The sequence below is a fragment of the Galeopterus variegatus genome, unplaced genomic scaffold, assembly GCF_000696425.1.
Source record: "Galeopterus variegatus unplaced genomic scaffold, G_variegatus-3.0.2 Scaffold1018, whole genome shotgun sequence".
NCBI lineage: Eukaryota > Metazoa > Chordata > Mammalia > Dermoptera > Cynocephalidae > Galeopterus > Galeopterus variegatus.
The window spans coordinates 1-16720 of record NW_007727129.1 but is presented as its reverse complement, the minus strand read 5'-3'; the positions used below and the strand labels follow the sequence as shown (position 1 = coordinate 16720).

The 16720-nt window shown below is 43.6% G+C and overlaps 1 protein-coding gene across 3 annotated transcripts; it reads left to right on the top strand.

Moving 5' to 3' along the window:
- The first annotated feature begins 1702 nt into the window (after positions 1 to 1702).
- On the top strand, positions 1703 to 12413 carry ZFAND2A (zinc finger, AN1-type domain 2A). 3 transcript variants are annotated; one of them, XM_008574242.1, is made up of 7 exons: positions 1703 to 1923; positions 3305 to 3398; positions 3857 to 3951; positions 5766 to 5897; positions 9686 to 9837; positions 10699 to 10782; positions 11131 to 12413. In XM_008574242.1, the coding sequence occupies exons 2-7, from the start codon at positions 3344 to 3346 to the stop codon at positions 11135 to 11137; spliced, it is 525 nt and encodes a 174-aa protein (XP_008572464.1). In that variant the 5' UTR covers positions 1703 to 1923; positions 3305 to 3343; the 3' UTR covers positions 11138 to 12413. The 3 variants fall into 3 exon arrangements, with proteins under 3 accessions (XP_008572464.1, XP_008572463.1, XP_008572465.1); XM_008574241.1 differs by lacking the exon at positions 1703 to 1923 and adding an exon at positions 1934 to 2200; XM_008574243.1 differs by lacking the exons at positions 1703 to 1923; positions 10699 to 10782; positions 11131 to 12413 and adding an exon at positions 1937 to 2200 and having other exon boundaries at positions 9686 to 10037.
- The last annotated feature ends 4307 nt before the right edge of the window (positions 12414 to 16720 follow it).

Below are 16720 nucleotides of genomic sequence, written 5' to 3'. Positions count from 1 at the left end.
TTATTCAGCACACACTACACTATGAGCTAGGCAGTACAAAAAGAAACTCAGAAACTCAACTGCTACCAGCAAAGTCCAAAGAAAAACAAACTGAGCAGCTCCCAGCAGAGTAAACATGCCCTATTGTTAGACAGGAGCTCTCTACGGCCAGCCTGCTTCATAAACTGCAGAACACACAATAGCTACAAAACTAAAAGATACATTGGCTCACATGCGCACTAACTCCACCCACACAACTTGTTTACAAGAAATGTGCTGCTGGACCCCCCCCCCCCACCAGACCTGAGCAAGGGAGCCTGATTGAATTATTGTATTTTCCCCACACTACCACTAAAATTTATTTGTAACCCCAAAATCAATACTTACAGTGGGCTTTTGAGGCCATTTTCCCTTATGGGCAGAGTCATGAAAATCTTGACTTGCCAAGTCACACATTTCCACTTGAGATTGAACACGAAATACCCTCCTCATTGTGTAGGACACCTTCCTCCCTGTTTCAGCTCTTATTCTGTAAACACATATCCTTTTCACAGCCTACTCAAGGCCATGCTTTTTGCGTTTTTGTGCTTTCTGGTTGGCGGTTTTGCCATTTAGATGCCTCCCGACCTAGCACTCAAGTGCTGTCTAGTTTCCTGATTGCAAGCAGGCTGGGATGTGCCTCACGAAGAAAATACCCGTTAGATGATCTATGGTCAGGCATGAGTTATAGCGCTGTTGACCATGAACCCAATGTTAATGACTCAACAATATACATTAAATGAGGTGTCCTTAAAGAGAAAAGCACATAAAATAAGGTTAACGATTGCTTGACGAAAATGTTTTGACCAGAGGCTCAGAGAAACATATCCCCGTATTTCCCCTGAGAGCAACTCCCTCAGGAGCATTCCCTAATGCAACTTTCCCACTAATTCGATGTTTGCTTGGACTCTACAGAACACAGCTATTGCCAGTGAAGAGAATCGACTGTGTGCCTATACACTTGTAGAGGGGTCAGGGTGCAATGGACCAAAATAAATGAAATGTTAAATTGGGGAACCTAGGTGATAGAGACATAAAAATTTTGGGTACTACTCCCGCAATTCTTCTGTAACTTTTAAATTACTTCAAAATACATTCTTTTTTAAAATACAGGCTTTCTGTGACACTCCAGCATAACCTTAGATGTGCAGTCACTCGGCCTGCCTCCTCCAGGCCTTGGCCTCCCTCTGCGCGCCCGCTGTCCCTAGGGCCCTGTCGCCCCTCACTGCCTGGCAAGCGGCCCCCAGGAGGGGCCGCTTACTCTCCCACGACACTCGGCCGCGGCCCAGCCCAGGATTCCGGCTGCTTCGTCTCTCATAGACCGATAAAGCCACATGACTCAGGCTACCTCGGGGTGCACCCACGGCCTCCCGGCCTCTCCCGTCCTGACTCAGGGGCCCGGGCCTCGCGACCGCTCGGATGCGCCTGCGCGAAACCGCCTCAGCGTGACTCAGCGTGATCTAGAGTGACTCAACGGCCCGTGCGCCGCCTGCGCGAAGCCGCCGGACTATTCGAGAAAGAAAGCGGAGGGGCTAGGAGTGGGCGGGCCGACGGGGTCTAGGCGGGGCGGGATTGGCTGAGTGTCCGTGACGTCTTCGGGACGCGCCGGACCCAATGAGCAGCGGCGAGGGAGAGATCGCCAAGCTTGTGGGTGACGTAATCGGGGCGCGCCAGGAATGCCCGGGCTACGGACGGGGAAACTGAATAAATGGCCGCTGGTACTGGGCGGCATGATGCCGCTCTCTGCCGTGGGTGCGGGTGGGCCTCGGGCGCCGTACGAGTTCTGGTGTCGTCGTTCTCTCTGCTTCGCTCCCCGGGGCTGACCACGAAGAGGGACACTCATTTTTTCATGTCCGCCGCCTTCCGCCGGTCCACTCGGCTGCTCGGATCCCTGACAAGAGCCAGGTACGGGATCGGGAGTGGGTCTGGTTTACCCGAAGTCCGAGCCTCCTGCCGGCCCAGGAGCGCAAGGGGCGTAGTGCCGAGGCAGACGGGGTCGTAAGCCCTCCAGCAGAGTGACAGCCTCGCAGCTGCATGTGTTTCTTCTCTGTCGGTCCCCGGCTTGTACGGACGAGGCGTCATTGTCACAGCAGAGTAACCCCCGCATCCCCCAAGGTCGGGCGTCCTCAGACCGCTGCTGTGCTGTTAAGAACAAGATCTTCGGAATTGACATCAGTTTCTGGTCAGTTCCTTGAACAGTCATTTCGGAACGCTTGTTCTGTGTCGTGCACTGTGCTAGGTTCTTCTCTTAAACGATGGACAAACCCCACACGGTCCCCGCACTCGGTGGAGCTGAAAGCTGAATGAGTGCTGGGAAAGAAATTATAGGATCCTTTAAAAGTAGAGTGTGTGTAACTTAAAATGGGGGCTGGTGAGGGTGTTTATAAAGACCTTTTTGAGAAAATGATATATTAAACTGAGGCCTGAGTGGGTGAGTAGATGTTAGTTGAGACAGGAGTATTCCAGGCATAGAGGACAGCCTATGAGAGAGCTCCAGGAGAGCGAAGAAAGCTGATGGAAAGATCCGGAAAAGGCCCTGGGGACCTGAATTCTGGGAGGGACTAGAGGTTTGGTGGGTGCCAGATCACGGATGGGATCTTGCAAGCCCTGCTACGGACCTTAATTCTCTCTCAAGTGCAGTAGCTTCACTAGTTGTCTACCTCTCTTCCATGGTGAGTTAATTGCTTGTGCCTCTGCCTTATCAACTCCAGACTGATGTCATTAAGGAATAAGTTCAAAGTAATACTCAATGCATAAGGGAATTAAAGAGAGAGGCAAGGGACAGAGTTAAATCTCCTCTGGGTAGTGTACTCAACTAATGTGATTTAACACCTAGTAACAAAGTTTTGATCATGTCAGCAAACATATTCCATAGGTGAAATTGTGACTTAAAATTTACCAAGATTGTAATATTCACTGGCAGCTGTGTAAATTGAACATGGGAAGCCCCTATCAGTATGAATTGAAATATGGTTTAGTGAAAACCTGAATTGGGGGTGAGCTTCATAAACTAGGAATTAAAAGGACTAAAAAGCAATTTGTCTTTCCTGATCGGGTTGCTTCTGAATGACTGAGACCTGGTATTTGTGTTAAAACTCCCATTTTTCTCTTTGCTGAAAGACAACAAGAATTTGTGGTGCTTTCGTCTTGTGCAGGGGCCCAGGATGACCTGGACATTTAATGCTCCCTAAAGAGCGTGTTTACTTTCATTAGCTGTAAATTGTAGATCCTGGTGACTAAATTAGGGCAGTCATTGCTTTCTGCCTAACTATTCTAATTCTTTTAGGTGATATTTAACTCTGCCATCTTGAACACTGTTTTCATAATGGAGTTTCCTGATTTGGGGAAGCATTGTTCAGAAAAAACTTGCAAGCAGCTAGGTAAGCAATTTTAAGAGAATATGAATAGACAATGGTATTTTGTTGGGGAGAATTGGCTGTTATATTAAGTAGCTGATAACTCTCTGTGTCTTGGCCTTTCTGGGTTCTCAATATTGGGAAGCTGGCATAAAGAGCAAGTTCTGGTCAACATTGTTATTTAGCATCCACCCAAGGCCAGATACTAGGTGGCTGCCAGGATTAAGAGGATACAAGTCTGCTTAAATGCCTGTGATAGTACATGAAATGGGATCTCTCTTGAAAAGACAGCTTTATAGATTCTTAAATGTTGTTTGGTATTATGAAATTCATGACCCCAAAGTTGCTTTCTCATGTGTAATACCTTGAGGGTATATTTGTCTCATACTCACAAAGCACTTAGTATAGGTAAATATCTGCCTAGCATAATCTATAATTCTTTTGTTCTAGTCTTTAAAACACTTTACTGGTTTTTTTTTTAGATTTTCTTCCACTGAAATGTGATGTATGTCAACAAGATTTCTGTAAAGATCATTATACATATGCTGCACATAAATGTCCCTTTGCATTCAAGAAGGTAATTCATCTTACTTTGTTCAGAAGGTTCTAATCTTCATTGTCTAAAGCTGCACTGTCCAATATAGTAGACACTAGCCACATATGGCTATTTAACTTACTGAATTTAACTCAAGTCCAGTAGCCACATTCCAAGTGTTTAATAACCACATGTGGCCAAGGACCACTGTATTGGACAGTGCACATATGAAGCATTTGTACCATTGCAGAAAGTTCTGTTGGACAGCACAGCTCTGAAGTAATTGATATCTGTTTTGTTTTTGTTTTTTAATGTGGATCGGAACTCTTGTCCTTGGTGTTATAACACTGTACTCTAACCAACTGAGCTAACCTGCCAGCCCCTAAAGCAACTGATATATTATTTTCAGAGACTTGTGGAATCATATTCTTGTTGTAACCTAACCTTCAAAGCTTACTTTTACATGTTAAAATACTTAGTTCCTTTGATCCATTACACCAAGGAAAAATATAGCTATGTCTTTATGGGGTGAAAGAAGTGTTTTAATCCTTGGTGTGGAATCAAATCAGGAAGGTATTAAAGGGGTATTAAAGGTGCATATATATTTGGGTAACTTTGCAGCCTTGATGTCATATTTAAGTGATTAAAGTAGTACACAAGAGAAACAGAAAGGTGACTTCACAAAAACTCACTTGCGTAAGTCCAAAGGTTGAAGTCTTTTGTTATTGACTTTTCAGATGGCTTCTAGCCCATAGTCACTTGTTTCTGGGTGGCCCACAGATTAGTGAACTCTGCTACTTCACCGTGGTGGCAGTTAGAAATGTGGATGACTTAGCATGCTTTGATCAGTGTTGGACAGGGTCTGACCCTCCAGTCTTTTCTAGATCATTGTGGTGGGGCAGGGGAGGCTGACTCACATTCACCATATTTACCAAGCACTGATGACTAGGTCAAACTATCCAGTTTATTTGTCAGCTGGATCTTCCCGTGTCCCTACACGGGGAGGAGTTTGGCTAGAGATCATTTCGTAAAGCTTTATTTCTTAATTTGGCAGACTTGCCAACTGAGGGAGTACTTGGTGACTCTTCCAGCACAACTCACAGACAATAGGCCCCTATAATTCTGTGATTACCTGCCATCTAAATTCTGTGATTACCTGCCACCTATTTGATATCAGCTGCCACCTCAGTTTTTTCATTGACTGTCCCCCTTGGTTCCTGTTCGGGCTCAGAGGTTTTTTTAAACCATTTTGGGCATTCAGCTGCAGGTACTCCAGTCACTCCCTCCAGAGCCCCCACAGTCTTGGGCTTGGAAACAGCAGTGGTTGTTATGTACCTGAGAACTCAGCCTCGGTGTGTGCTCCCTTGTCCACTGATAAGTGACCCTCTCCCAGCATATAAAAGCCACAAAAGGATCAGAGAGGCTGTTGGCAATTGAAGTGACATGAGGGATCTTCATGGTTAGTGTTTTCTTCTATCATCTGCACTCTGGAGGTATTTGGGTGGGTTCTCTTCCCACCTGGACAGTGCTGAACAGGCAGCCCCGCTTTCCTGATATGGTCCTTGGCTGATTTTACCAGCTTCCTTCTTTGGCTTCCTTTTGCTCAGTTTTAGGGTCACTTCTACGGTTGGTTGATAGTCCGTTATATTTAAATTCCACTAGATTCCACTTAAGGCAACTTACCCTGAAGTTCCAGAGATGCCTTACTGTTAATCCATAATACTAACAGTGCTTTTTCTCATGAGTGGTCAAAATATCAGTTTTTGTACTCTATTTGGGTTTAAGTGCACTGTACTATTCTACCTTTTTGTGAGTTTTGGCAAATTTCAAATATCTCTTATGTTTTTTATTTCTAGGATGTTCAGGTCCCGGTATGCCCGCTTTGTAACATCCCCATCCCAATAAAAAAGGGAGAAATACCAGATGTGGTGGTTGGTGAGCACATTGACAGAGACTGTAAATATCATCCTGGGAAGAATAAAGAGAAGGTAAGGACTGATTCTGTGTCAGTTCTGTGATCTGTGAATATTGATTTTTCCTTGGGGTGGGGGGAAGGTCTATTTTCTAACTAAAAATTGGTCTTGATACTTTTTGTACAAAGTAAAACCCTAATGATATATTGACATTTTCCTATGTTGTGAATGGCATGAGCTTTTAGTTATATTCTCTAAATATTAGGAGTCCTGGGTGAGTCTTCTTTCTTTGCAGGAATTTATCAGTTTTTCTCTTAAGATGGAAAATTAATGTAGTTTTCTATTTGTTTTCTAAGCTGCTCTTAGGAAAATGTAAGAGGATATAAAACTCAGACATTCAGTTTTCTTGTTTTGGTAGTGCCAGTACATTTATTAAAGTTATATATGTTTTCAATCGGAGTAAAGCATGTTGGGAAAAACAGGCCTCTGTTCCCCATAGGCAACCGCCTTTAGCTTTTAGCCAGTCTCGTTTGTGATAGCTACTTTTTCTCCAAATGTGTGTATTGTTGCATCCTGAGTTTGTTTTGTAAACCCTTTTGTTGTAAGCACTACCTATTTACAATATATGCTGAGAATTTAGCTCCTGTCCCTCATTCTAACACTCATGCACACATTCTCTTCCCAGCGCCCATCTTCCCAGTGGAGCTGGACTGTGCATTTGGATGGGTGTTCCAAGCCTTTGTCACCTTGAGGGCAATAGCCTGGAGATTCCCTTTGCCTTTCAATGGATCTGAGTTTCCTGTGTTTCTCTTAAAATAGAACCAAGTTTCTCATATTCTGTGTTTTTCTTTTTCTTAGTTCATTCCTTTATTTTGGTGGAAGCACATCCTTTGGTTGCTTCCTGGGAGGGAGACTGGGAGATAAACCAAGATCATGCATTTCGCAAGGTCTTTATTCTCCACTTCTACTTGATGAGTTGCCTGGGTTTAGCATCCTAGCTTTAAAATCATCCCTAGAATGTTGGAAGGCATTGGTTCATTTTCTCGTGTCTGCTCTTGGTTTAGAGAATTCCCAAGCCATCCTGTCCTTGGTCCTCTGTGGAACCAGTTCTTCTCCCAGTAGCTTGGAGTATCTTTTTGTTGGAAGCTTCATATTAGACATTTCTGGTGTAGGTCGATCTTCTATGTGCTGAGCACACTGGACCTTCCTTGGTTCTGGAACGTCCGCTTGCATTTCTTTGGCTTCTTCTGCTCATTTCTCTGTCCTGTCTAGATTCCCTCTTCTGTCTAGATTCCTAGTACTCCCAGGCACTAGAGCCTGGGACAAGTTTCCTCTCCTTCCTGTAGGTCTGTCCCCAGGTTGCTTTTCTTTACTCGCCTTTTCTGTGTGTCACAGTAAACATCCTCCTCACATGCCTGATCTGGAGGTAGCTGCTCATTAAGTGCAGAGTGGACTCTGGTCTTTGCTGTGGGTCATCTGCCTGGCCCACTCATTCAGAAAGCCCCTGAAGTTCATGTCTTTAGGTCTTTCTTTTGGGCTAATTGGATTCCCAGAGAAGACATTCTGTCCTCCTGCCTGGAGCGCGCGCTTCTGGCTCCAAGTTCTGGGAGTCAGGCAAAAAGAGCAGCCTGAGATCTTTGTAGCTCATGAACTTGTCACTGTCTTCCATGGCCCCTTCTGACTTCGAGGTGGTACTCCTGCCCACTCCTGTGCTCCCCAGGCCAGCAATTTCGGTCTGGCCCTGTCCAGAGCATAAGCACCAGTCTTTGCTGGTGATGAGTAGAGATCTTTGGGTCTTTTTCTTAAACAGACTTGTGGCCATTTCTCCTGTGGTAATCCCACTCCACCCTGAGTTTTTAGTACCAATTTCTGAGGTTTTGAGGTTTTGTTTCATAAATAGGGTTACTTCTTGACTTTCCTACGAGCTTACAATTTGACTTTCTCTTGCCTGACACATTCATTACTATTTGCCATGTGTTTTTTTAGTTTCTAAAATCTTGTAGCTGTTTTCTTTTTATTCTTTGCCCTTGTGGGCTTATGCCTTTTCAGAAAATCTCTTTTCTGTCACTTCTGTGGTATTTCAGGAGGGGGCAGAACCAATACATGTGTTCAGATCTCCCTCCTTAACCAGACGTCTGAGGAGACTCGCTTCAGCTCGCCTTCTGTAGATTGCATGTCCCCGTCTGTCTTTTCCCCTGGGATTGCAGTTTCAGAGCCTTCCCCAGGGCTGCTTCCTGGGTCTGGTCTGGACCAGCTCTGCCACTCGCACTCCCTGTGGGCCCTACTGGTCTATTTGGGTTGTTCTTTCTAAGGCTAGTTGCTTTTTCAGATGCAGGGTCCCTCTCTTGTCCTGTTGCTCTCTAGAACAAGCATATGGACACTTTTGGATTTTTAAAGAGCTTTTCGGGCCGGCCCGGTGGCGCACTGGATAAGTGCACCGCTTGGGAAGCGCGGCGGCGCTCCCGCCCGAGGGTTCGGATCCCACATACGGACCGGTTCCCGCTACTGGCTGAGCGAGGCGCAGGAGCGACCCCGAGGGTTGCGATCCCGTTGCCGGTCCCCAGTCCGGTACAGGGGCAACACTGAGGGTTGCGATCCCGTTGCCGGTCCCCAGTCCGGTACGGGGGCAACACTGAGGGTTGCGATCCGTTGCCGGACACGGAAAAAGACAAAAGACAAAAAAAAAAAAAAAAAAGAGCTTTTCTTTAGGGAATTGGCTTTTTCAAGCTTAAATCAGTTTCTAGTCATAGATCTGTTCTGTTGGTGTCAGCTATCTTAGTCAATATGTTACATTAAATACTTTACAATTACATTACCATAAGTAAATGTGAAGGCCCGTTAACTGTTTTTTTTTTCTTTTTTATGCAAGCAAAGTAGCATTGGACTGTTAACTTTTACTTTCTGTTTTCAACCTCAAACATGACAGAGTGAAATCTGTATTCCTTAGTACCACATGAAAATCCTTTTGTATAGCAGCTTACTCCAATCCCCCTTTTTAGTCCTATTTATTTCTACTCTACTGTTGCTGTGCACCCAGACCCTCTGCCCTCTGGACGTCAAGAGTGCAGCTCTACCTGGCAAGGTCCCCCTCATTCTTGGCTCAACCCAGAATTGCCACCTAGGTCCTTCCCCCTCCTGTCCTACCCCTGGTGTAGGTGTGCCCTCCTTCGTACTCTTAGCTCACTTTGTTCCTGCCTCTGTAGCAGACACTTTCGGTGTTCTGCTTGCACCCCCGTGTTCCTGCACTTTGCAGGTGCACATGTTCCTGCTGCATGGTTACTCGTGATGGCCACGCCTGTCTCTGCCAGAGGCCTGCCCTCAGGCTGCTGGACACTCTCCCCCCCCTTCACTTACCTTCTTAAATTCACAAAGTGTTGGAGGTGCCTGGAAATCTATATCACCTGCTCCCCCTCCCAAAAAACTCAATGACTCGTGGATGTGGGGGACAAAGATATTCTAGCTCCCTTGTCCCTGATGGGGACAACCTCCACTGTCCCCAGAGCTCCTCAGAACTAGTTACCCTGTCTGGGGCTATACTTGTCACACCCTTGCTTGGCCTCCTTCCTTCCCAGGTGTCCCTGCTCCCCTGTTGTCTTTTTCTTTTTTGTCTTTCTGGGGACACCGCCAGTCCATCTTCACATGAATCCCCAGTTTAAATGCTGCCTTTGTATTTACCATTTGTTAAAATTTGCCTGTCTCCTTAATTAATGTTTGTCTCTTTACCTGACACTAAGATGTTTGAATGAAACCCTGACATCTTCATGCTCTGTAGCTAAGAACTGTTTCTAGCTTAAATGTGAATGGTCTTATTGGGGGACTATTAAAGAATTGCTTATTGAAATACTGAAGTAACTCTTTTTCAGGTTTTTACATACCGGTGCTCAAAAGAGGGATGTAAGAAGAAAGAGATGCTACAGGTGCCTTGTGTCCAGTGTCATGGAAATTTCTGTATTCAGCACAGACATCCTCTGGACCACAGCTGCAAACATGATAGCCGCCCCACCAGCAAATCCGGGTGAGAGGAGACTCTTAGCTACAACGGAGCTGTCTTAAAACATTCAATATAACATATAACATTCAATATAACACCCAGCCTAAATTCTAAGGTGGGAAATGCAATAACTTTGAGCGTTGTTGCATACTAAGTTGTTGATCTTAAATATTTGCTGTAGGAGTTGGGGTGAATATAATAAAATTGATTCTGAATTAAAGTTGGATTCTAGTTGTATTAGTTTCCTGTGGCTGTCATAAGAAAATACTACAAACTGGGTGTCTTAAACAACAGAAATTTGTTCTTTCACAATATGTAGGCTAAAATCCGAGATCAAGGTGTGGGCAGGGTTGGCTCATTCTGAGGGCTGGGAAAGAGAGTCTGCTCCGTGTCTCTTTCCTAGCTTCTCATGGTTTGCTGGCAGTTTTTGGTTTTGCTTGACTTGCAGGTACATCACCCCAATCTCTGCCTTCATCTTCAGGCATTCTCCCTGTGTGTGTGTCTGTCTGAACTTTTCTTTTTTATAAGTCCTGTAGGCCCACCCTAATGACCTCTTCTTAACTTTACCTCTTCAAAGAACCTATTTCCAAATAAGGTCACATTTGGAGGTACTGGGGGCTAGGAATTTATCATCTCTTTTTTGGGGGGTGCAATTCAACTCATAACACTAGTACCTTTGTCAAATCAGTAGAAATATCTGCCTAAAGTTGCTGTTGAATAAAAATGGAAGCCTAAGTCACTTTTTAACTACATTTGATTGTTTCTCATGTTGTCCATACCTGAACCAAGCTGAGGGTTAACTGCCTAATTGTATAAACCTATATGGGCTTTCTTGGTAAGTGCATGAAGTGGGTGAATGACTACTGATCTGACCTTTCTGCATAGGTGTTCAGCAACAAGAGCTTCTGAATCTAAGCCATCGGGAGCTTTGAACACCTTGTCTTCCAGTTGGCTGGCCAAACGATTCAGGTATTAGTTCAAATGGCATGTGTAAATATAGTTACATTTATATTGGGCGCAGCAGCTCTTTGTCTCAGTAGGGAATATTGAAAAGTCATTGCAATGCAGTTAATTACTAACCACATGCGGTGACAAGCTCCAGTGGTATATAACATCATCATGAGGAAAGGTGATATGGGACTTGAACCCCAACTTATAAATGCAGTTCATTCCAGCACAAGGTCTAATCGAGTAGTAACATTTTATAGTTGATTTCTGAAATACCTTATTTGGCCTCCAAGGTCTTTTTATACATCAACCACTTCTTAGGGAATCGAGACAAATCTAAAAAAATCCGTTCTTTTTGTTCTCTTTTAGGTGGTAAGAAAAGAGATGACATCACTTTATCTGTTATTCAAGCTGGCACATTGGCTTACTTTTGTGTATTATTTTAAATTTGTAGATAACATTTATGCTCTAATACTTTCATAGTTCTCGTGGCAAACGGTCTGAATCTTTATTGAAACTTTTAATAAAATATACAAGTTCTTTGGCAAAATCAGAAGGATATTAAGTGATACTCCAAGGTAGATTAAGTTACTACAACAATGAAATAAAATAAAAAGGCTTAAAGAGCAAAGGATCCGAGTGAGTGAGCCAAATTGCAGGACAGCCCTGTCTTGGGCTAAGTCAGTCAAGGAACTGGTCTTCTGGAACTTTCTATCACTTAAACCGTATAACTGACTGTAGCTCCATCTTTACCATGTGGCTTCTGTAATGATATGGCCTTCTGATCAAAGGGAGGGAGGAAGGACCTCTGCCTGCCTTGTCCTCCACTCACATTCCCTGAGAGAACACAGCCATGTGACCATTTCTGACTTCAGGGGTCTGGTATTCCCTTCTATGAAGGAAGGACATTTGTTTTGGTGGACTATTAGTTGCTGACCCTGCCGCAGCCGACTTCTTAAACACAATTTTTAGTAACAAGCTAGTCAGTTAGACATCCTAATTTGTACGTGGACAACACTGAGAAGAAAGTCACAAAATGCCAGCTGTTCAAGACAAAGCTCTGTCTGGTGTTGAAGTTACATAAACTTCCAGAAGTGACTTAAAACTATAATAGCAGAAAGAGGGCTTCCTTGACTACTGGAGGTTATGGGGGTCTGGGTATTAATAGTTTTGAAGAGCAGAATGCCCAAACAGAAGTGGGTGGGGCGAAGGATAAACAGGTGTGTGGTCCACAGTCATTCACAGTTTAGATGATGAACAAATACACCCTTCGCAGCCTGATGCTGTTTTTTCTGCTGGCCATGACTTCATGCAGTGATGAACATGTAGTTCATTATAATGTGTATATCAGCATTAGATTTGTGCTGGCAGCCTTGATACATGTTGATAGCACTCATTTCCTGGGACCTTGGTGTCAGGAAGTAAGGTGAAACAAAATGCCATCCGAGTTCGGTCCTGATAGTCAAGGATTACCTTCTAGTAATCCAAACATCCCATTGAGACAGTTTACTGCACCTGGATTAATAAAAATCCAAACAGTTTCTTGTTTTTCTGGTTCCATACTTTCAAAATATAACGGGGCAGGGTTTGTATTCAGTTTGCATTCTGTAAATAAGTGATCAAAACTATTTCTTCACTGTCTTTTTTTTTTTTTTTTTGTCCTTTTTGAGACCGGCCGCACCGCGCTCAGCCAGCAAGCGCTGTGAGCGCACCGGTCATCCCTATATAGGATCCGAACCCACAGCGGGAGCGCTGCTGCGCTCCCAGCGCCGCACTCTCCCGAGTGTGCCACGGGCTCGGCCCCTTCACTGTCTTATTTAATGGTATTCTAAGCCAGTGGTTCTCAAGTTTTAGCATGCATCAGAACACCTCAAGGACTCCTTAAAACAGAGTGCTGGGCCCCACCCCCAGAGTTTCTGATTCTGTGGACTGGGGTAGACTCTGAGAATTTGCACTAAGAGCAAGTTCCCAGGTGATGCTGGTGCTGCAGGCCTGGGGACCCCACTTGGACAAACCACTTTTCTGTATCTCCACTGTCCAATATGGCAGCCACTAGCCATATATGCTATGGAGCACTTGAAATGTAGCCAGTACAACTGAATTTTTATTTAAGTTTAAAAACTAATAGTTCATTTATCAGAGAACTTTATGTAAGGAACTTAGGTATGTAAGTCTATTTTGTCAAGTGTAAATTTTGTAAAATCTAAATACAGATCAGATATTTCTGATGAATATTCAGTGTCCAAATTGAGATGTTTCCAAATTGAGAATCAAAAGCACTGGGCTTTGAGGACAATAAAAAAGTAATAAAATATCATTGTTAAAAATATTTACATGCTGAAATAATATTTTGGTTGTGATGGATTAATAAAACATTAAAATTAATGTCACCTGTTTTTGTTTTGTTTTACTCTGGCTACTTGACATTTTTAAATTAGGCAGGTGGCTTCCGGTATATTGTATAGCGTTGTTCTAGAGCATCCAGACTAAAGGACAAACAGCATTACCCACATTTTGTCAGAAAGAAGGATTGTAAATTTATTAGTTTGTTCATTTTTCTGTCGTCAGATTTGATTGGAATATTTAAATGTAATACTTAAGAGCTTTCTGAGAAGCGCAAATCAGTTAATATTTTTCTTTAAGCACTGTGTTAATAAACATGCAAATAGCTCAAAAGGGTCTGAGTTAGGAAAGTAAAAGTCTCCTGCTATGCACTCCCCAGAGCTAAGTCCCTATACAGTGTCTTTTGCATCCAGAAATTTCTGTGTATTAACAAGACCACGTCTTTACAGATACTAAGGTCATACTCTACCTACTACCCTACCTGCTTTTTTCCTCTTACTGCACCGTGAACATCTCTGATAGTATAATTCTCATTCACAACAACTGCACAGGGTTCATGTATATAGGATATGTTGTAATTTTTCTGCCAGTCTGCTATTGATGTACACTTAGTAATGTCCTAGTTGGCACTGCTGTGCTGAAGAGAATGCATAGTTTAAATTTTAGAAGGTGCCAAGTTGCTATCCACAAATTAATACCAAATTCCTCTCCATCATCTTCCCCACACCTTCATCAACTGTGTTTTTATTGGTTTAATTTTTTTCCTATCTGGTGAAAACATGTCACTTTACTTTAAATTAGTACATCTTTAACAAATGGAGTTGAGGGGCTGGCTGGTTAGCTTAGTTGGTTAGAACTCAATGTTATAATACCGATGTCAAGGGTTCAGATCCCCATTCCGGCCAGCCACCACAAAAAAAAAAAAAAAAAAAGTTGAGCATCTTTTTCTAATAATTGACCATTTGAAGAGTAGGCTAAGGAAGTCGGCTGGTGAAGGAGCTGTTGAGCTGCTCACAGTGGGGTATAAGTCCATATGTGGCAGTATGCCAAGAGATAGGGGAAACAACGGGTGTATTTTAAATTTTGATAGGAAGTGCTGATATTAATAGTAGAAAGTTTGGAGAATTCTTAGTGTTTAAAGTTTGCATGCATTTTTGGGAAAAGACTTAGCAGTAAGTTGTGCTCTGTCAATGTATTCAAGGTAGGAAGGGGCTCACTTTCCTTAGCTGTTGGGGTGCTTCAGTGGAAATGTTTGAGAAGCACTAGGTGGTAGAAGATGCTTTGAAGTTACAAGACCTGGGATTAAGTCAGCTCTTGGCCATTTGATGAGTCATCTTGAGCAAGTTGTGTAATCTGTTGGCCTTAGTTTCTTTACCTGCAAGTGGTAGCCAGCAGATTGAGCATGAACGGCGCTCTGTTTAACAGACACCACACATGGTGTCTCATTCGATGTATCCCTGGTGGTTGAGCATTTCCTCCAGGGTCGTTGGAGAAGCACAGTTTGAAAGTCACAGAATGAACCTGAAGCGTTGCTGATGGGGGAAATCCAGGTGTTCACATGGTTTGTCCTGCAGCATCACTGCAAGTTGTGATCAGCTGTGGCCCTGGAGTGAGTGTCAAAGCCAACCTTTTGAGGTTGTTGACCTTGTCTTTTCAGGAACAGTTTTGGTTCTGTAGCTGATGTGGGCAGTTCTCTCACTGTGTGGAATAGACTTGTCATCAGGTGCGTGAAGTCTTTCATCTTAACTACCAGAGAACCATGCCATGGGAGTGGCATCTTTCCCTGCCTTGGTTGCTTTCCTTTTTCCTGAATTGAGCTTTGGCTGGCACAACCAGTCTATTTCTGGGTAAGGCCCCAAGCCAGGCTGTCATTCCTGGTGTCCATTGTCCAGTGGATAGCCTGGAAAGATGGGTCTCTATTTGCCATTCTGGTGTGCAGGCTGCAGTATCATATGTTTTCACAAGATGTCACCAAAGGCCTTTGAATCAGGGAGAGGGTAGCCAGTATCCTGGTGAGAAATTAGATAGCAGTAGCACAGGAAGAGCAGATATAACCAGACCATCAATCCTAACTCAGTTTCTATAGGTTAACAATTTTTAAAGGGATTGGAGATTTTTTTTTTTTTTTCCTTTTTTTGTTTTGGCAGCTGGCCGGTACTGGGATCTGAACTAGGCTGCCTCTAACCAACGGAGATAACCAGCCAGCCCCAGGGGGATATTTCTTAATGTATTTTTAATTAACCTCCTGTGTTACTGTGAAGCTTTGTATTTGGTCTTCATCCCCATCTCTTGACATACAATTCCTAAAATCCTTAGAATCTCCAAAATTCTGAGTCTTTTCGTATGCTAATAATGGCTGGGAGCCCCTAGGTTAGCTTCAGGATGGGGGCTGGTCACAGAAAAGACCAAAGTGGGACTTTTAGTCCCACCCGCCAACCTCCAGGAGGGAGAGGGGCTGAAGATTAAGTAGATCACAAGTGGCTAGTGATTTAATCAGTCATGCCTGTGAAATGAAGCCTCCACAAAAACCCAAGAGAACTGAGTTCAGAGAGCTTCTGGATAGCTGAACATGTAGAGGTTCCTGCAGGGTTGCATGCCCGGGGAGGGCACAGAAGCTCCATTCTCCTTCCCCCATACCTCACCCTATGCATCTCTTCATCTGTATCCTTTGTAATATCATTTATAATAAACCAGTAAACATAAGTACATGTTTCCCTGAATTCTGTGAGCAGCTCAAGCAAACTAATAGAACCCAAGGAGGGGATTGTGGGAACCCTGAATAATAGCTGGTTGGTCAGAAGTTCCAGAGGTCTGGACTTGCAACTGACATCTGAAGTGGTGGTTGCGGGGCAGTCTTGGGGACTGAGTCTTCAACCTGTGGGATCTGCCAGTAACTCCAGGTAGATAGTGTTAGGATAAAATTGGAGAATCAGCTGGTGTCAGCTGGAGAATTGCTTGCTTGCTTGCTAGTAGGGAGAAATCCCCACCCACTTTCCAAATTCATTATTTGCAATAAGCCTAAGACTAAACTTGAAATGTTTTCCTGAAATAGGTCAGTGGCTGAAATATTCTTAGTTTTCCAAGTTTTAAGCTTGAGAATCAGGATCTTGGGGAACGTGGTGAGAGGGAAAGTAGTCTGACTTCTCTGTTTGATCCTATGTGAACTTTTCCCAGATAAACGTTGATTGCTTTATTTTGCTGAAATGATTTAAAAACTTATAATCACAGTTTGTTATATAAGGTGAAATAAAGCAAAGAGGAGAGTGTTTAGGCCGTGGTATTAGTTAAATGTTGTTTGGAGAGGGTGTTTGCTGTTTGTTTTTTCTTTCTCTTGTTTGAGTACGTCATCCTTTGGTTTTCTCCCTTTCATTAGGACTTCGGGGTGGGAGGTGGGGATGCTACTAACATGCACACTTGAAGGCTACACACACTCCTGAGCTACACTATGAGATCTTCGTAGAATACATTAAAAGCTAAGGTTTTCTTGCAATAAATGCTACAAAAGATACCTTTAAAAAAAAAAACAGGGCTGTATAAAAAAGAATGAAATTCTGACATTTGCAGCAACATGGATGAGTCTGGAGAAAATTATGTTAAGTGAAATAAACCAGACAAA

Bases quoted from the DNA above. Each gene is read 5' to 3' on its own strand.
- ZFAND2A (XM_008574242.1), top strand. From the start codon at position 3,344: ATGGAGTTTCCTGATTTGGGGAAGCATTGTTCAGAAAAAACTTGCAAG. The intron at 3,399-3,856 runs GTAAGCAATTTT...TTTTTTTTTTAG, and splicing joins AAAAACTTGCAAGCAGCTAG to ATTTTCTTCCACTGAAATGT. The intron at 3,952-5,765 runs GTAATTCATCTT...TTTTATTTCTAG, and splicing joins GTCCCTTTGCATTCAAGAAG to GATGTTCAGGTCCCGGTATG.